The sequence below is a fragment of the Stenella coeruleoalba genome (assembly GCF_951394435.1).
Source record: "Stenella coeruleoalba genome assembly, chromosome: X".
In the NCBI taxonomy this organism is placed as follows: Eukaryota; Metazoa; Chordata; class Mammalia; order Artiodactyla; family Delphinidae; genus Stenella; species Stenella coeruleoalba.
This window is the reverse complement of record NC_137152.1, coordinates 87,520,341-87,540,151: the sequence shown is the minus strand read 5'-3', so window position 1 is coordinate 87,540,151 and position 19,811 is coordinate 87,520,341. Positions and strand designations below refer to the sequence as shown.

At 50.8% G+C, this 19,811-nt stretch overlaps 3 protein-coding genes across 6 annotated transcripts in view; 1 reads left to right on the top strand and 2 right to left on the bottom strand.

Moving 5' to 3' along the window:
• PRPS1 (phosphoribosyl pyrophosphate synthetase 1) overlaps positions 1 to 19,811 on the bottom strand; it is a 111,073-nt gene that overhangs the window by 12,326 nt on the left and 78,936 nt on the right. The window lies entirely within an intron of this gene.
• Positions 1 to 19,811, top strand: part of TSC22D3 (TSC22 domain family member 3) — a 58,823-nt gene that overhangs the window by 35,733 nt on the left and 3,279 nt on the right. Inside the window, exon 1 of one of the 4 annotated variants that reach the window (XM_079910665.1) lies at positions 19,292 to 19,656. The exons of the other annotated variants lie outside the window; for them this stretch is intronic. Coding sequence (XP_079766791.1) covers positions 19,535 to 19,656 — 122 coding nt within the window. The 5' untranslated portion in view covers positions 19,292 to 19,534. Of the gene's footprint in view, positions 1 to 19,291; positions 19,657 to 19,811 lie in introns of those variants that run through there. 4 annotated transcript variants of the gene reach the window in all.
• On the bottom strand, positions 8,780 to 11,383 carry LOC307180192 (COP9 signalosome complex subunit 9-like; the record flags this gene model as incomplete). The annotated part of the gene is made up of 2 exons (XM_079910315.1): positions 8,780 to 8,959; positions 11,321 to 11,383. 2 exons carry the CDS (start codon positions 11,381 to 11,383, stop codon positions 8,780 to 8,782), a joined length of 243 nt encoding a protein of 80 aa, XP_079766441.1.

Below are 19,811 nucleotides of genomic sequence, written 5' to 3'. Positions count from 1 at the left end.
AGTTACCAAGGAGGGCCTAGGATCTGATTAGCATTGCCCGAGGGTTAGCCAGGAGGGCCTTGGCCGGGGTCTTCACAAGTCACTCATACCTTGATGTGCACCCACCCCTCCCCATTCGGTTCAGGGGCTCTGGGAGCTATGGTCTGGCCTTTGCAGCTTCGCTGGCCAGATTCCTGTGTTGTCTGTGCCTTCACAGCAGGGTGGGTGAGAAAGAAGGAAAAAATAAACAGGAAAGGTCTCCGGGTCTGTTGACGTTATAAGTGCTATTGATTTTACAAGATTTTTCCATTGGGAGGACAGTGAACTGACCTCATTTTGCAGCCGGCTCGGGCTTTGACGCCACCGTCTAGGCCATGAACTGAGAATCCGAGAGGCTATTGCTTTATCTCAACACATACTTGGTAGTCACCACTCTCGGCAAGGCCAGGCTGGGGCCTTCCAGGGTGGGAAGTGGGAGGATATGGGCAGTTCCAGGCCTCTGCTCCTTCTACCTTTCCCCAATGATGCTCTATGACCCTGGGCCCAAGCACTCTCAGATCTTGCAGGACCTGGAGGGCAGAGGAGGGGGGATTTCCAAACAAGAAGGACTCTTGGCAAAGAGTGCAGACAGGAAGAGGGTGGTTGAAAGAGCACTGAACTAAGAGTTGGTGACTTGGACTTGGCTCCCAGCTGGGCTACTAATTAGCTCTCTGATTTCGAGCAGATGACTTCCCCTCTCCTGGTCTCAGTTTCCTCATCTGTGCAGTGATAGGTGAAACTAATGATCCCCGAGGTCCCTTCCAGCTCTAAAATCCAGCAGATTTGTGAGAAATGCAGAAGTTAAGAAGGAGGATAAGAATATAAAGAAGAAGCAAGAATGAAACATCCCAGTACAGTACAGAATGGGAAAAATGGGATAAAAAGAGAGGTGCACCACATCGTGGTATAGTGGGAAGAGGCCCCAAGTGGAGACTCAGAGACCTAGATCTGGTTCCCAGTTCTACCACTGAAGAGCTGCATGACCTTAGGCGGCTCACTTCCCCTTTTTGTGCCTCATTCAAGTGGGAGGAATGAGTTAGCTCCCGCCCTCGTAGACTACTTTCTCGTTGGGAAACCTAGATACACACATGGGAAACAATTAGGGAATAGAATCAGTGCTCAGCGGTGTGACATGGGCAATAGGTGCATTTGGAGAAAGAGGGGAATGGCAGCTGGTGGGCTAAGGCCTTACCTGAAGGGTAAGGGAGCAGAGTAAAGGAGCAGAAGCCCCAGAATCAGGTAGACCTGGATGGAGTTTTGGCTTTGCCCCTGCCTGGCTGTGTGACCCTGGGCAAGTCATTTGCTGTATTCAAATTTGTTTCCTCGCCTATAAAAGGAGGGGTTGGAACTAGTTGATCCTCAAGGTTCCTTCCATCTCTCTGAATATGTGGGAAGGCAAAACACAACAAAAAGAGGTCAGACAATGCCAAGTAGGCCAAAGGGGAGAATTGCCCATTTAAGGAGGAAGCCAGCCAGTGTGTATCTGACATATTTGCCAGGAGAAAAGAAGGATGGTTTTCCCAGAGCAATAGTGAGCTGGGGGGAAAGGAGAGCAAGGAGAATTGGGAGGAAGAGGCAGGGCGAGGTCATCTCAAAGGAGAGATTGGAAGGGAGGGACATGGATGCATGTTCAGTGAGGGGGGCCTTGGTTGGAGGGCATGCCAGTTAAGGAGCCACCGCCTGGCACAGAGGCCTTGAGTGGGTCCTGGACCAGATGTTAAGGGTGGTGACTGCTACAGTGGACTCACCAAAGGGTAAGCTCCAAGTGGGGTTTGGGGAATGGAAACGCTTTCAAATTGGCAGGGCTTCTTCCACAGAGGACAGAGGGTTCAGGGGCCCATCACTAAGTATTTGACACCCTTGGATTTTATACATCGCTGATCCCTGCCCAGGACCAGAGATAGAGTCTGGACAGGTGGGGAAACTGAGGGCCTGAGAGGGAATTCAACCAGCTTGCGGTCACAGAACAACGTCACGGCAGGGCCAGGAGCAAAAGTTGGTCTCTCTCCTGATTCAGAGCCCAGTACTCTTGTGTGACCTTTGCCCCATTCATTGGATGCTCTTAAACAAATCCCTGATTGGAATTGTTAGCCTCTTAGGGGAAAAAATGGAGTGAAGAAAAACCAATTCCAGGTGACTGAGGTTCTCATTATGAGACCAGCTTTCCCAGGTGGCCTCTCCAGAGAGTTCCACCTCCTCTCCACCTGCCTGCCAACATGGGGCCCCAACAGCAGGCAGAGGGAGGGAGACAGGTGGCAGGGGCCAACAAAATAAGGCCTTGTGTTGCCGCCCTGTCACCAGTTCCCTGCCAAGGCCTAGCAAGGTCACCTTTTGCTTCTAATTTCCTCCTTTGGGGAGGGGAGGTTGAAACGAAGCCCTGAAGGATAAAAGTAAGGGCTTTGCCCCCGCCATTTAGAAGAAACCCTCTCTAGTATTTGCTAGACCAAGAGACATTCCAGCCAAGGGGACTGCTGTCAACCTAATATAGGAGCAGAGCTATTAGATCCATGCTGAACTGTGGTAAGCATCGTTCTCCAGCCCCTAGGAAAATCCCAGGAGCCCCTAATTCTGAAGAGGGAAACCCAGGTTTCCTCAGGTGAGAAGATTCCTGGGTACGGCCTTCAGAGAGAGCTGATTGCTTATGCTGGGAAATTCAGAGGGTGCCCCAGACTGCTCTCAGCCTCTTGTCCCTGGGGGAAAGGTGGGGTCACCAGAGAAACTCAGTGGCGCTAGGCCAGGGAGGCCCCAAATCACATTCTAGCATGCAGGTCCTGGAGATGAAAGAGCCCAGCACATTCTCTGGGTTGAGAGGTGAAGGGAAAGATGGGTGGGAAGACCAGGCGGGCGGGGCCTGGCGGATCTAGAGGTGGAGCAGTTGCCTATCTGGTGCGATGTCAGGAGCCCCAAAGCAGACTCCACCCCCAGGTCTCCCTCAGCACACGCAACCAAACAATGATGTGTTTCTGGAGCGCATGCTGGGTGTTCTGCGTTGTGCTCAGCCTCTGTAGCAAATCATCAAGTTCAGTCATTACCCCTGCCCCAGAGTCCTTCCTCTTCAAAGCATTTATGGGGATGGGCTGAGGTCAGGGCTGGGAGAGCAGGGTCACTCGGCGCACACGGATGGCCCTGGGCCCTGGGCTGCGAGAGAGGGAGAGAGTGTGGCAAGAGGCCCTTGGATGGTGAAGGAAGGCCTGAGGGCGACAGGATGGGTGGTGAGGGGTTGGGGGAGGGGCGGGAGATGTTCTCAAAGCTGGGCAGAGTTACACAGGAGACCAGATTTGGCTAAGGCCCAAGCCCTCGAGGAGAAACAGAGGAAGGGGGCAGGCCAAAGGCACACTGGCATTTTTGTAAAAAGGGCTGTACAAGTAACCTGAATGAGTAATCCCTGATATTTGTCCCGGGCCTTGCAGTCAGTGGTCTCTCTCTCTCTCTCTATCTCTCTCTCTCTCTCTCTCTCTCACACACACACACACACACACACACACACACACACGCACACACACACACACACACACCACACACACACATCTCCTTTAATTTTCAAAACACCCCTGTCGAGGTGGGTAGGGCAAGGGTAATTACTCCCATTTGACAGATAAAGAAACCGAGACTCAGTGAGATTACATGACTTACCCAAGGTCACACAGACAGTTTTAATGGCAGAGATGGGACCAGAACTTTGATCTCCCAAATCCCAGGGCAGCAAAAGACAGAATTGGTCTAACGAGCATCCAGACTATGGAGGTAACCACCTCCACAGCGTTATATCAGGAATTCTCGGAAAGACCCCTGCCCCATAAATCTCTCTCTCTCCACTCACTAATACCTGAAATTTCACTCTTAAAGATTCATTTTCCTGGATTGAAACTGTGGCTCCTGTTGAAACGTGAAAGGGTGCTAGAGGAAAGAGTGGGGACACGCGAGAATATCTCAGCGCCTTAGAATATTGTCTGGGAGTATTCCTAGGAGAGTGCCCTGGCCACGGAGTGGGGTGGGGGAGGGGAGGGCAGGGGGGCAGGCCAGGAAGGGAGGGGAGGGGAGGGAGGCAGCCTTTTGCGTAAGAAGGTGAGGAGTTGCGTCAGAGTCTGAATGCGGGCGATGCTGAGAAGGGGGGTGGGCAAGTCTGCTTCTAGAGGTCTAATGGGTGACTGCACCGGAGTCTCGGAGGGAGGTTGGGGGAGGACTTCACGTCTCAGTGGGGGAGGGGGAGGGGGCAGCCAAGGCATCAGCTGGACAGGGAAGCAGGTTGGCGTAAGAAGCTGGAATTGTGGACGGCTGAGTGGGGGAGGGGAGCTATTGAGGGAGCTGGCCTGGAGCCAGAGGCCAGTCCCAAGGGGGTGAGCAGAGGCTTGAGAGCTCTGGGCCCCATTCCAGCTCCTGACCTTGAGTCACCATGCAACTCGGCACTTTTCCTACCTCAGCCCAGACACCCATCAAGTCTCTCTTATCTCAGCTTCCCGTTTTACAGAAAACTGTGTAAAAGTTACTCTCCTGACTTCTCCTGACCGTCCCTTCCCTTTCTACATTCCTTACCACACCCCCACCCCATCCAGCATCCTGCAAGCCTCCTGGGCCTCCCAGAAGCTCTTGCCTACTGCTTTCGGTCCCAGAGCCTGCCCCTCTGCAGTGCAGGCTGCCCCTGTACCTTCTGGTCCTGAGGGCAAGGGCCTGAAGGCCTAACCCAGCCTTTGGCCTGGGCCTCTCCACTCAGAGGCACAGCTGTAAAGAGCTGCATCTGAGGACATCAAGGCTGTGACTGCTGGAACTGGCAGCAACCTTAGAAGTCACTTTTGCCATTCCTTCCTTCCTTCCTTCATTCAATTATTCCATTCGTTGAGCACTTACTATGTGCCATACACTGTTATAGGCCCTTGGTATATGGCTTCATGGAGCTCCCAGTCTAAATGGGGGTATCATTCATCAAATAAGCCCCCACATAACTATAAATTCGCAGCCTTGATCCTCTCATTTTACATTTAGGGGAAACTGGGACTCAGAGTGGTTATGAGACTTTTCCAAGGTTGTTCCAGTAGCCAGAGGCAAAACCAGGCCAGACTCCTGTCTCCTGACTATTATCCCAGTGCCCTGTCTACCATGCTCTGGAAACAATACAGCATGAGTGTAAGGGTGGAGCGCTTATCCCTCCATGCAGACCCAGACTTGACAGGAGCACATGGCCTACTTGGCAAGATTTGAAGGTCACTGACGAGCAGTCTCCCCCACTCCCACTGTTGCCCCCACCCAGCTTGTTCTCTGCCCACCTCCACACCCCCCGCCCATGCCTAAAATTGTACCACTGACTGAAATCTAAGGGTTAGAGCCCCATGATCTGGGGAAAACCTGTTAAGCTACTACTTATCACTTACACAAACACATCTCCTGATTTGTCCTTTAGGATGGGCTGGGTCCTTATGATTTGGGGGAGGGAGACTAAGAGTCCCCCTTAAAGGGGGCATTGCTAGGGAAGACAGGCAGCTGCAAACAGTAGTGAGGGGCCCCATGGAACCCTAGGCAGCAGGAGGGCACAGGTCACCTGCAGGGACAGGCAGGAAGAAGGTACCCAAAAATGAAGCAGGAAGGTTCTGAAGACACACTCCTACTTCACAGTTTAGCCTGGGGGCCAGCCCTGCACCAACATTGTGATTGGTGACATTTTTTTTCAAAATACATGTTTACATTTGGTCTTTCCTTATACTGGATTATACTGAGTCTTTTTGTCCCTACCCCAGCCTGGTGTCGAGTAGTTTGTACTTACTTGCAATTAGGAGGGACCTTCCCTGTGTCTGGTCAAGCAGTTGCCCTTAAACAGTCTGCCAGGCCTGAAATGAAATGCAGATCTGTCCGATCCTGGCATGCTAGGGGGGCCCCCCTTATGGGAATCCTTTAGTCAGTGGCAAGAACCATCCCCCACCTGGGGGGCTCCCCCACCCTAACCCTGATAAAGGCCTGTTAATCATTCCCCTGCAAACTGTGATGAAGGGGGCTCAGCACGAATGGACATTCATGCCAAGAATGCAGCCCTGCCTAGAAATCTCAAGACAAAGCTAAATGCCCAGCTAGAGACAGCCTGGAGCTTTAGAATCACACCCCAGAGGTTCACATCTCTCCTCTGCCACTATGAGCCAGGTAACTCTAGGCAAGTCACTTAACCTGTCTGGGCCTCAGTTTCCTCATCCACAAAATGGGCTTAATGATAATACGATACCCAATTCCTACTATCAGTTATCCATAACTCTTGACAACGTTCAAAAGGCTAATGAATATACTCTTAGCACAGTGCCTGCTAAGTAATCAGTACATGGGAGCTACTGAAGTTATTATTTGGACCAGATGTGGCTTTGAGATCTCTCAGTGATAGGTCAAGACCTAATAGCGGTGCATCGCTACCCTCTTGTTGAATTAAGGTTTTCATATGTCAGGTTTGCTTAAAGCAAGGCCTACCTGCAGGGCATTCCCTGAGCTGGTGATTCATGGGTGGGATGCATTCCACCCACCTATTTTAAGCTGTTCTACATTTTCTTCCCCTTGACATGGACGTGTTTACACAGAGGAGGACAGTCCCAGTCAAAACAAGATGAAAATACACTGCTGGCTGGGAGCCCCAGGCTAACTGGTTTCAGGTCCTCTCTCAGCTGTCAGCACCTCACAACAGAGCCACGGGGGTGGGAGAACCTGCCCAGCCCTGCTCCCCTGCCTCCCTCCATCGGCCCAGCTCTGCCTGGTATCAAGCAGTTGGCCATCACCTGGTCAAGCTAGAGTGGGGTTCTGGGGCTGAGGTTTTGCCAGTTTTACAAGGGCAAGAAAGAGGGGTGCTGAGGGGCAAGGGCTGCCCTGGCCAGCTCTGGTGTGAGTACTGTGTCTGCCGCCAGAGTCGCCTGCTACACAGGCAGAGAAGGCAACTGCCAACAGAGACTGGTGGAAGATGGCCAAAGAAAGCTCCCCCCAGCAACCTGACCTCCTGCCTGGCATTTCCCCCACTGGACACATTCCTTTGGGTCAACAGGAGGCTCTTGGTAAAAAGAAATTACCAGGGGGAAGGAGAACCCATCAACCCCTTATCAGTCACAGAGCCTTCCATTTCTCACCTATGCCAACTTATCAGTGAGTCAGTAGGACTTGAGGAGGAGATTTCCAGGGAAAATGCTTTGATGAGCATATGCAAACAAGATTCCCCGGACGGGAAAGCACTGAAGATAGATACCCCGAGTCGGGCTTGGACATATATATATTACTGCTCCTCGCGGCCTCTTCAGAACAGTTTGCTTGTGTTTACCAAGAAGAGCAGGAGAAAACAATCTCCTTTGTCATAAACTCTGCTACTCAAAGCTGCCCACTCAGGCAGTTTGGTTTCTTTACAGTGAGTCCAGGAATATTTGGGCACATTTGCCTGTCCCCTGAAAGCCTAAGGCCACCAGTTAGCCACGACCCATTGTATGGCCCACCCCAGGCAGTACCCCCCTAGTCTATATACTTAGTCAGCCTGGGTCACTTCTCCCAGAAGCCCCCCAACTATTCGGACCACAGTGAGCAGGTCATCATGTTCCTTCCCGGAGAAAAACTAAATAGTTCCCCTTCTGAGAAAGACCTTTCATTTTAACAGGGACCCTCAAGATTCAAACCCAAGGATGACATTAATGGTGAGAATTTCCTTTATGTTGATGGTCATCAGGGTATTTTTAGTCAGGATGGATTTTTTATCTGCAACCCACCCCCGCCACATCGTTCCAGTTATGTGGCTGTCACTTGCTCAGAATCAGGCTTGCTAGCCTGAAATCCCTCTTTGATGTTACTGCCAGCTGAGACTTGGCTGCCCTCCTCCTGGGCTTCATCACCCTCTACTGCTCCCTGTGGGTGCCCTGTTCCCAACTGACCCAGCCCCTCCAGCTAAAGATGGGAACTGAGCAAAGTCCCAGCATTAGTGCAGAACCAGGAGCACACACACGGGTGAATTATCCCTTTTATTGAAGAGGTCGGGCTTTGGTTCCAGGTCATTAGTGGCCACTTACTCAATTAAATTGTGTTTGGGTTGGGTTTTCCAAGTATGTTTGATTTTCACCAGTCTTCCGTGTTTTTAACTGCAGAGTTGCTCTTGTACAATGATTGTCCCCAAATTAACATGTTAACAGGAGGCAAATTCATGAATTTGCCTGTAGTTCTTCCCTGTGGAGGCCATTAGCCAAGTTCTAATACTTATCTAAACCTTCTCTTTACTTATTAAGCACATGTTTATGGCATTGAGACTGTGTGCCAGGCACTAGTCTAGACTCTGGGGGTGCCGTGATGAATAAGATAAGCCCCTGCCCTCGAAGAGCTTGTATTCTAGTCTAGAAAGCCAGTCACTGCTCACTTGAGACCATTTGCACTGTCCACTTCCAGTGGTCATGATCTTATCTCGCTGTGCCTTCAGTCCAGTGGTCCTGCTGATTACTGACTGTGCCATTGGAGAAGCTCTCAAGGCCAAAACTTTATGCAAGTTACAAGTCCTCTGTGAGGGAAGGATTGCTAAGACCTTCAAGACGCAAATTTTTTTTTTTTAATAACATCACTTTTTTTAATTGAAGTTAAGGACAAAAGTTGGCCACATTCAGAGATTAACAGGCCTCATCCAGATGGTTAAAACCATCTTCTCTTTCTTGGTTAACCATCTCCTAATTTTAAGTGATTTCCACAAGTTCTCTGGAACCATCTGAAATTGTCCTTTGAGGAGATCCGCCACACCACCGCGTGGCAAAACTTGAGCAAACACACCGCCGGACACACCTCACTGGATATCATCATCATCAAAGAGATTTTCAGAATCATTAAAAAAGTCTGCATGAACTGCCTTTTCATTGGCTGCCAAGTCCATCAGGAGCCCTGTGCTGCCTCCTGCCTCGTCCAGATCCATGTAGGGCCCGGCACCTTCGGGAAACATCTCGTCCACCGCCTGCTTCACCTCCGCCTGTCAAGACACTAAATTTTGAATGTTGATTCCATCTGAACATCAGTCCCTCAAACTATGCCCCTCCCCATAGGCAGTATCCATAACTTGTGAAATCATGGAAATAACAAACTGGAACTGGACAGGAAGTTAGAAATGCTGGACTTTGAAACAGCATTGATAGGACTGCTCGTTTGGTGAGCCATTTTGCCAACAGCATTTGAGGACCAGGGCCCTTACTCATCACGGCACATATCGCATTCACATGGCCCTTTTTACTACCTGAAGAACTCAGCTATGCCGCCTATAGGATATCCACCATGTCTGGAAACATAGGCACATATATACATGTTGTCAAGGACATCATCAGTCTGCAAAAACTATACAATGTTATCTCCATTTCCAGACTTTGGGGAGTCCATAAACATATACACCTTGTGTGTTGTTTATGTGGGGCAGGGGGGCATCATTCCCATTTCATGAACGAGGAGCTAGCAGCATAGGGGGTTTAGAAGCCTTCTAAGCAGTTCTGGGGGCCTGGTGGTAAGGTAGAAAAGGAACTCTGGCCTTCTGATGTATTTTCTTCCCACTTGACCTAGTTCATTTAGAATGGGTGCCAGAGCTGCGTTTCTCAGGGGGCACCTACCCTGGCATATGCACTAGGAGAGTCCCTCTCAATTCGTCTTGTCATTACTCTCTGTCTGAGGACTCAGCTCCATGGGCCAAGCCCATTATTGCAGTAGCCTATTGTTAGAGAGAAATCACCTGGTGACAAGACAGATGCCTCTGGGTTGTCTCCGAACTGTGTTCAGGCCCCACTGCCCCCAGATGTCCAAGGAGTGTCTGTGAAACTCCCTTTTCTCAACTGCTGAGCTAGTAACCGTCTATACTTGGCCTTTCCTCAGTTTCCATGTTTACTTTAGCTCTTCTGCAACTCTGTCAACAAACGCCACAGTATTATTAGTTTTAGCAAATAACAGGATGTCAGAACTGTTGACCAGGATTTGTTACTTTGCTGTTAGAGCTCTATCCTAGGACACAGGGGCCAGTGTTCCTCTTATTTTTTAAGGTGTATGAGCTTTGGCAGGAAGCCTTTCCCAGGCAGGCCCACCGAGCTCTGCTCAGTCTATAGGCCTTTAAGGCTGCTCACTGCCAAGGCTCCACCCACCAAGACCTGGGCCCTTCTGTCTTTGCTCAGTGGTACAAAGACATCTGTAAGTAGATTTTTCAAATAATCAATGCAAATACTTTGAATTTTCCGTTTTTGTGCCTTAACCCTTACAGTCTTGCAGTGGCCTTTGAAGGAAGTCTGTACTTGCTAAGGCAGCTTTGGGGCTTAACATTCATGTGGAGAAGAGCGAGGGGGTGGTATTTTAGGCTGGCACTAAGAATTTCCAGGCTTTTGACCCAAAGTATCTTTCTCTTCCAATCCCACCCCCAACACTGCGTGTCTCAAGGGGCAAGAAAAGAGGTTAAAAGGGTTACTCTATTGCTGACAGGCAACCGGGAAGTCCAGGCCTTGGGAGAAACATAGCCTTTGTTTATTTAAGCCCCAAACCTAGCAGGCAGTGTAAATTAAACATAAAAATAAAATAAAATACTGAAACACAGGCCGGATGCGTACCACAGAGAGCAGTGAGTTCCCTTGGGAGAGGGGAGTCAGTAAGCCGCAGGGGTACCCTCCTTGCCCCGGAGGCGCTTGCAAGCCATGGGATGGGATGCGGATGGTAGGGGCAGGGGAGCGCAAGGCTTGGCTCAGGGACGGGATGGGCACGTTTGCAGAGATCCTGGCAAGTCTTTGTAGTCAGCCCCAGCAAGCTCCTGAGGGGGGAATGAGTCACAGCCCTCCAGCCAACCTCGGAATGGATCCACGTTTGACCAGGCAGGGAGAGCCACAGGGCTGGAGGAGAGCTGGCTTTTGTTGAAGGGGGATAGGGCAGCTTAACTGACCAGACTGTGCTGTTGGAGAAAAATCAGCCCCTCTCCGTTCTCTCCCTCTCTCCAGGTTCTTCTCCCTTCCCGCCCTGTGATACCTGCCCCCCACGCCTCCAACCTCCCAGGCCAAGAGTTCCCACAGACAGCTGTGAAGTGTCTTAGAAGCAATCTGTTCCTCATTAACAGAGAAGCCAAATTTGCCAAAGGTTGATTTATAAATCAGAGCAAGTTTGCGTTATCTTTCTAATAGCAGCTCTCATTCACGTTCTGATCAAGTTTTCAGGAGTGAGAGGGAAAGAGGTAGCCAGACATGACAGGGAAGGAGATGACTGAACAGATGTTAGGCTCAGAATATGCTGAGCCCCATCATCGTGTGTCACACAGAGTGGGTCGTGGTGGTCGTGGCACTCTGGGGAGTCTTCGGGTAGATCCTGTCTTGGCTCTCACCTGTAGGCCAGTGGTTCCCAAAAGCAGTTCCATGGACTGGGGCCAGAAGAGCTGCATCCTCATCTCCTGAAAGTACCCTTCTCAAGCCACAGATGTATTCTACTAGATTTTCTAGGGCTGGAGCCCAGGATATCCATACTCTCCTCACCTGGACCCATTTCTTTCCCTCCACAGCCCACCAGCAAGTTGTACCTGCTGTGTGTTTAATCATCTTCTGATGCTGATCCACCACTGACTACTGTGTTGAAAGTATTACAGAACTTTAGTTTATCCCTATTTAAGTATTTATAGCTGATAGTGGCAGAATGTGGTACTCTCCCAGGGCTTTTGCACTGGAAGAAAAAACTTTCCTAATTCCTCAAAGTGTAAAGAATTCCATTATAACTCAAAGGTATGACTCCGAGGGTGACGTTTGTAGGCACTGCAGTAGTCCGGTCAGGCAAACAGCTTGGACTGAGAGGAATTTTTCTCAGTGCCGTTCAAATCACACTTCTCAGGTCGTCAGTCACATGTGACATCTATGCCAGGACTGGCTCTCTTTAGAGCTGTCCTCGTGAGGAGCCTATGGGAATCATTTCCTAGGCATTCACATGATTGATTGTACACAAATGGTGCTTGTTTTTATTTCTCTTTCATTTGAATGTGTGATTGACATCTTTGAAAACTGTGGACCTGGCGGCACCAGCACTTCCTGTGCCCGGTGTACAGTGTGAAGCTTCAAGCTGGTTCCCCCTATGCCCACCTAACTTCCACTCCAAGCTTCCCCCAAGAGCCTGTCACCTATGACCCCTGCACAGCACGCAGCCAGCTCTGGATGTCAGAGAGAGCAGAGGCCACGGCTTGTAACACTCTGACTGGGTCTACAGCGTCCTGCCTTGCCACTTTGCATGTCCTATTGCTTTACTACCCCTTTGGGGGTCACGAAGCTGGCATCAGGTGAGAGAGACAGAGATGGAATGATGCCCTCTGCGTGCCTAGCTCTGTGAATTAGACTTTGTCAAAGGCTGAACGGGTGTTTGCATAAACATGTGTGTGTGTGTGTGTGTGTGTGTGTGTGTGTGTGTGTGTGTGTGTGTGTGCGCTTGTGTGCCGCCCTTTCTTCCTGATAAGGTGTGTGTATTCCTTGTCAGCAATTCTCAAACCGGGCAGGAGGCCTTCCTTAACCCCTCCCCGCATGCCTTTGAGCTGCCTGGCTCTGTTCCCATGGCTGGGGCTGGGTGGGGTGCCCCCAGGGAGAAGCTTGCCTTGTTTCTGTCCTTTCTTTCTCTTCTCCTGACTAGTGTGTCCCCTGCCCCTTCCTGCCACCGCCCCCCACCTCAGCTGGGCTGCCTTCTTTCCATCCGGGAAACCCAAGGGAGGGGGGAGGCGGCTGGAGAGCCAGAGGCCCTTTGCAATTACAGAGCCTTTCCTCACAAGTCACAGAGTCGCACAACAGAGGATCAAGGAGCTACCTCAAGTGAGCCCACGGTGAATAGCTCCGCTGTGAGTTAAACAAGGGCCTCGGGCGTACAATGTGAGAGCCTTGGGAGACTCATAATGCTCACCCATCGTGGCCCAGGAGCCCCCGCGCCTGAAGAGGCCGGCGTTATTACCGTCGTTTTGTTCCCCAGGGAACCTGGACCACTTCAGAGGTCACCCATTCTATAGCGGGGCCCACAGGGGAGTCAGGTGCTGCACCTCAGAGCCCCTGGCCTCTTCACAGGCCCCTTGTCTGCTGGCTCAGCGTCCCCAGCAAGATTCTCCTGGTTCTCGTCTTCCAAGCATTGCCAATAGTCCCAAGTCCTTCACATACCACTCAGAGTAACCCCGGCAACTGCCAGAAAAAAAAAAAAGGCTTGGAATTTCGGCTCTTGGGACTGCTCCATAAAGCAAAAGGACTGGGGAGAGGCCCTGCCAGTGTCTCCCTGGCCCGGAGAAGCTGGTGGAGGGCTGGTGCAGACAAACAAACACGGAGAGTAGCCATGTTCTTGCTGCTTCCTTTCCCAGCCCCTGAGAAGGCTGTCGAGGGCCAGGATTCCCAGAAGGTGGGCCGTGATGAGGGAGTTTATTTGCCCACGTGAAGATGCTCACTGGTCTGGGAGGGCACTATAGAACAAGGATAAGACCACGAGGAGGTTGACAGAGGTGACCCCCTCCCCGTGCTAAACATAGACCCCCTTCTCAGAAGGAAGGGGCTGGCAACTCAGAGACCCTTAAGGACCTGTGCTTTGTTCCCCTGGTTTACAAAGGAAGGGAATCAGAGTGAGGGACCCTGACACTGTTGGCCACCATGTCAGAGGAGCCTTGGGTCCCACAGAAATTCCAAGTTTTGTGGCTGCTATGTTAATCCCCATCTAGATGGGCACGGACCAAACGACAGGGTGGGGAGAAAAAAGGCGGGCCCGATTCTGAGGACTGAAGTGATGCCAGGGGTGATGGCGGTGGTGTGGCCTTCCCAAACCCCAGGCTACCCTCCTGAGCACCCCCAAGCCCTAGGCTTTTTCCTGAAGTAAACATTTCACTGAGATCTAACCAGTAGGTAGACTTCAGAGTTCACCAGAGGCCCAGGATATTCTGGAAGGAAGCACAGTTGTTAACCTGCACTACCAGTTTGTTTGTTTGTTTTTAATTTCCCTGAAATGTGCCTTGTACTTTGAATAGGCAGTCAATCAACTTTGAATTGAGTTGAATTGAATTGTATTGAATGATGATGGCAACTAGTGTTGGGTGGAGGAGGGGATTCCATTTACCGAGGTTAATTTGACATTCTCTTTTTTCAGGAATATCTGTTTCATACTTGTAGATGGGTAATGGGGATGGTGGAAAATGAGAAGAGAGCTTAGAAAAATGATGGACGTAAATTTTCCCAGCTGCAAGGCAAAAAGAGAAGGGAGACAAGCATAAATATTGATACAAGGTTCATGAAATTTAAGATCCACTGAGCTAAATTGCATTCATTCCTGGATAACGTTGCCAGTACTTCCAGTCTTGCTGAGATGCCAGGAGAGACTGCCTACCCCCCATAGTTAGCCACCAAAGTTGGGGTAACAAAGGTGATTTGACAAGAGCCCTTTTTGACTTCTTTGAACGAGGGTGAGTGGAGTGGAGTGCCTTGTCCAAATGGGGTTTGGTTCTGCCTGTCATCCCTCGTGTCACTGGGAGATTGTTTGTGAAGCTCACATTGGATCCTGTCTGGGGAGGGAGCTGAAAGGCACAATTCATTGCTCCTGCCATCATTCAGTGCCAGGGTTTGGCCCAAATCAGTTGCTAGAGCCACTTTTCCAAGACAGTGTCCCTCTCCACCACGATTCCTCGTGGGCTCCCTGCCGCCCACCACTGCCTTCTGCATCTGCGTGCGCATCCTCCTCCCTGTTTTCCTGCCCCCCAAAGTCGACGTTCTGGGCCCTGGCCATGCAGGGCAGTTCACGTGACCCACAGAGGACAAGGCACTTTGTCTGTCTCCGTCTTTCCTTCTTGCTTCCCTCCTTCTGGACTTTGGGGATTTTCCATGAGGCCAAAGTAAAGATTAAGTGGCAGCATCCTTCCTGTCTATAGTCTCCCACACTGGAGTGGAACCAAGGGGAAGAGAGAAGAGTGGAGCCAGCACAAATTAAATGATGGCACTTCAGCCTCTTATTCCCCCAGCCTCTTCAGAAAAAGGGACAAGTCAGTAACTAGACGTAGACAGAGCTTCAGGCAGAAGGGGGCCGCCGTGGAGGGGTAAATGGGGAGGGTTGTTTTGCAGCCTCCCTGTCAACTGTGCTAACACTCTGGTGCTCAGCATCCTTTTTGATTTCCTTGTCCAGCTCCTAACGCAGCGTTTGCTTGGTGGCTTGTCCCGCACCTCTCGCATCGTGTCTTTTCCCGCTTCTCCTGCCGCAAGACCCTGTGTTTCACCGCCAACATTGCCGAGCCTTGGGGGTGGAACATTCCCTGTAGAAAATAAGGAAGACTTGCCTATAAAGAGTTTCCTTTGGGCTGCGTGGTACACAATGCTTTGAGTGTGACAAAAAGGGAAGTGAGATGTTCCCCCTTCTCACCACCCCCTACCTACCGCACCCACCCTGAGTCTGCCTCCCACCCCTCGGCAGCGTGCTGAGATCCTGCCCACAGGTTATGAGGCCCAGACTGCCCAGTCTCCGCCTTCCTGCGCCATGGGAACCCGAAATAGGAAGGACTCTTGTCCTAGAGAGTCTGGCTTTTGAAGTGGAACAGAACGGTGACGATGTTGAGACCCTTCTTCCACTTCAAAGGGAACAAGTTGGCTTCCAGGGCCACCTGAAACGGTGGGAGTTGACCCCATCCTCCTCATGCCACCCTCCACCTAGAAAGTCACCCTGAGAGAGGGAGGGTCAGCTGTGTCTGTTTAATCACAGAATCCCATAGCTGTAGGCCTAGAACCGAGAGCCAGCAAAGGACCTGGCTCATCAGCTGGGCGCTGTGACCACGGTGGCTCTGGGTCCAGCCTACCATGTAACTCACAGGATGGAAGAAAGGAAATTTGGAAACACACATGTTGGAGTTGCTATGCTGTTGAATCCTTAGGCCACTGTTTCCTGCCTGAGGCCCACCTCCAGAGACACAAGGACGCTGAGAGCCTCATAGATCAGCACTTTACTCAGAAAAGTTAGATCAGATCACAGTTACCCTATACAGCACAAGCTTCCACTCACTGCAACATTTGGCTCAGCTATTCTGGGCAGAGGAATTTTCCGGTGTGCCGAGGGTTACACAGAAAGCCTTTTGGGTTCCTCCAACTTCTCCCTCTCCCCCTCCTATCTGCCCCTGTCTCCCCTACCCCTGCTGTTTGAAAATCTTCCTACAGAGACATTTAGGTTGGTGGTCTCCCTTTAGCAAAGCCTGCGATCCAGGGATCCAGCCATTATTTGCGAACTGAGAATCATAAGCCCTCAGGGTGAGCTCTTCTCACTATTGGTTGGTAAACTAGAGGTGCAGAGGGGACTGAGAGATTGGCTGAGTGTGGGCTGAACCTGGGACATCCTTTCAAAGTTGTTTTTCTGAAACGAAATCCCTGAAATTAGCTTGTTTTCTTGTTGGTTTAATTCTCCTAAAAGCTGGACACAGCAGGTATAGGGGGGAGAAAGAGTTAATTAAGGGTGCCAGTTACAAACTGGAAATTGACTGGACTGTGATTATTGTCATGAGACTCCATACCTAATTTGGGACGCTGTGGAGTCCATTCTGGGAGCCAGCTAGTTGGCTTCATAGTTTCTATTTCCTAGGCAGAGAGGGCTTTCTTTAAGGACTGCAGTGGCTGCCTTTTGAAATAATGCAGGTGAGCAAAGCCCTGTTATGAAGCTCATTTGGACATTTTGTATATTCTTCTGGTCCCCCATGTTGCTGGAGTCCTAGGAGTACTTTCCCTGCCCCTCACCTTTTCTTCCTCTACACCACTTTCCTGGCACCTCCAACCCGTCCCCCAACTTCCTTGACTCACTCATTCAACAAACCTACTCCCTGCCCCCACTAGTAAGTGTAGTAAGAACAAACTTGGTCTCTACTCAGGAAGACCTGAGCTGGAGTCCCAGCTCTATAATTTATTAGCTGTGCCACCGCCTTGGGCAAGGTAGCCTCTCAGACCCTCGGTTTCTTCATCTGTTAAATGATGGTGACAGCACCTACACCACAGGGTTTGTGACTCAGCCAACACAGTGCCTGGCCCACAGCTGTTGCTCAGTTAATGGTAGCTGTTATTGTCAGCGGGTCTCAAGCCGAGCTTATTTCTAATTGAAGTATAATTAATGTACAATTCAAACACAGCCTTGCTAGCAAACTTCATCTGTTGTTTTTTTTCCCCTCCCCAAACTACCTGGATTTCTGTGCCTCTGTCTCCATATAAGGGAGTCCCCATTGAAGGAGCTGGTTTTTCTTCGGTCCCATGCCCTGTTTTCCTGGTGGTGTTTTTTCCCTGCCGACCCGGCTTATTTATCTCTCTTTCTTTCTTTTCATCATCTCCCTTGGAATCTTGGGGTAGGTAGCAATAGTGAGTTGAGGAAAGATTTACAAGCCAATGAAAGGTCAACTCAGACTCTTCCTGGACCAAGAAAGCTCTATGTGACACAGAGGGCAGATTAATATATCAGGGAATTCCAGTATCAGCTAAGCTCCGGATTTAAGAAGGTTTTTTTTTTTATTTTTGCTCAAATAATGTTCTTGATGACCTATAAATGTGGTATGCACTTTGTTCTGTCTACCACACGCAGCTTAGCATGAACACCTTGTTCAGGGAGTTTGTGACCTGAAGATAACATGATATCCTGAGATTGGGATTGTCTCCCAGCTAAACTGGGGTGAAGGAAATCACCATCCTGGGCTAGTGCATGCAGTAGGTTTGCTTGGGTAGATCTCTTTGTCGGTCCTTTGCAAATAGAATGGCCCTTGTGCACGTATTACCACCGGTGGGATCCAATGGGAGCTCCACGTCATAGTGAAAAATGTTGGCTGTTCGGTGGCATGACTGCACGGGCAGCCTGAAGAAAACTAAGGCCTTCAGACTGGGCTTAACTGGGGCCTTGGCCAGGGTGTCTGTGCCAGGTACCTGGTTAGGTGAAATATCCTGAAGCAAATAATAATTACCTTCTTTGCTGATAAGAGGCCCCAGTACTTTTCCAATAGCTTGATTGCACTAGGGTATTTCTTTGGACCATAGCCTGAATCACCAACTGATTCATGGGTACTGGCCCTAACTTCATCCAAACGATTGTATGTGTGGTGAAACCCAATGTTCTTCTTACGGCCCTGAGTTGGTGTAAATAATACTCCCAGTTGCATCACCTGTCCCTTGTTTGGTCTAGGTTGCTCCATCTGGCTGCAATTCTGCTTCAGACCACCAGGTGGCCTCACTTAGGAAAGAGCAGGATAAAAGGACCTCAAACCTCTGATGGCTTTTTTTTTTTTTAAGCTTGACGCTTAAAAGAATGAAAATATATTTTGATGGTAACATGTGTAACTCTTAGTAGGCAACAGTCACCTCATTTTCCCTGTGATTTGGAATCTGTTTGTCTGTGAAGTACCCTGTAACCCCGTGTGTGGCTGGACCAATCACAGGGCGGGTGTTCTCCTGGGATGGTTTATATTTAGCCTTGGTTTGTAGTTTTGCTGTCATTTGCTGTTCATAGGACAGTAACAAAATCTTGTTTTTAAAAATAGGAACATGAGATCCTGGATGATGTTGAATAGGGTGTTGAGACCAAAGAGAAAAGGGCTGGCATCTTGCGGTCACTGCAGTGCCCACTCCCCTACTGTCTCCTCCCCACCTCCTCTGTCACCCACCTGGCCCCCAGCTGCCCCCTTGTACATGTTCCCCCACTCATCTGAGTTCCTGGACACTCATGCTCTCCTCCATACATGCACACTGGCATGTACAGATTAGCTAGTCCGTGCATGTCACAGATCTGTGCATGTGTCAGTACACGGACAGGTACATCCGTAGGAGGAGGTGAGTGGATAGATGCTGCGGATGGGGGCAAGCCAGTGGACAAGCTGGCTGGGTGAGGGGACATGCAACTGACAAAGTCTGTGTGCAGGAGAGAGGCTGAGAAGGCAGGCACCAGGAAGGAGTGAGGGTCCTGATGGTGAGGGCGGGTGTCCAGGGAGGGCGGCCTGTGACAGCACTGCAAAGACACGGGAGGTATGCTGGCGGACATCCGAAGAAGAGCTTTTAAAACCAGCGCCGCCCTCTACTGAAGGCTTCCTACCTCCTGTAATGGCATTTGTACTTCTCATTTCTCTAAGAAATCAGTTCCATTTGGTTTTTACCAATCTCCAGAGCCCTCTTTGGAGTTGCCAGTTGGCACAAGAAAGTGCTGAACTGTTTACAGTCCCAGACTAAGGTTCAGGGAGGGGATGTGGTTTAACTGAGCCACAAAGCCCGGTACAGGACTCATTTGCATGCCGCTGACGCCATGTGACGCAGCCGGCTCCTCCTATATAAAGAAGAAGGAGCCGAAATATCTCCGAGTCTGGGTTGGACTGGCGGCCGTGGAGTTTTTGACACACCAGGTGACACCCCTCGAGTCACTTCCCTTCAACTCTGGAACGCCCGACCGGCTTTGGGTTCGCTCGGCAGCCTTCGCCCCCCTCGTAGCCCCAGGGCCCGACGCGCAGAGCCCAGCCCCGTCCAGCGCGCCAGCAGCCAGCGGCTGCCCAGCCCGCCCAGCCCAGCCCGCAGCCCGCAGCCCGCAGCCCGGCCAGAGCTCCCCGGCAGCCCGAGCCATGAATACCGAAATGTATCAGACCCCCATGGAGGTGGCGGTCTACCAGCTGCACAATTTCAACATCTCCTTCTTCTCTTCCCTGCTTGGAGGGGATGTGGTTTCCGTTAAGCTGGATAACAGGTAACCCCTGGCCACAGCTCCCAAGCCCGGGCGCCGGCGGGGGCTGGGCTGAGAGCGGGATCTCCGAGCGAGCCGTGCGCCGCCGGTCCCCGTTCCCCGCGGTGCAGCATCCTGGGAAGGGGCGGGGGTAGGGGACGCAGGGAAGGGGGGGGGGT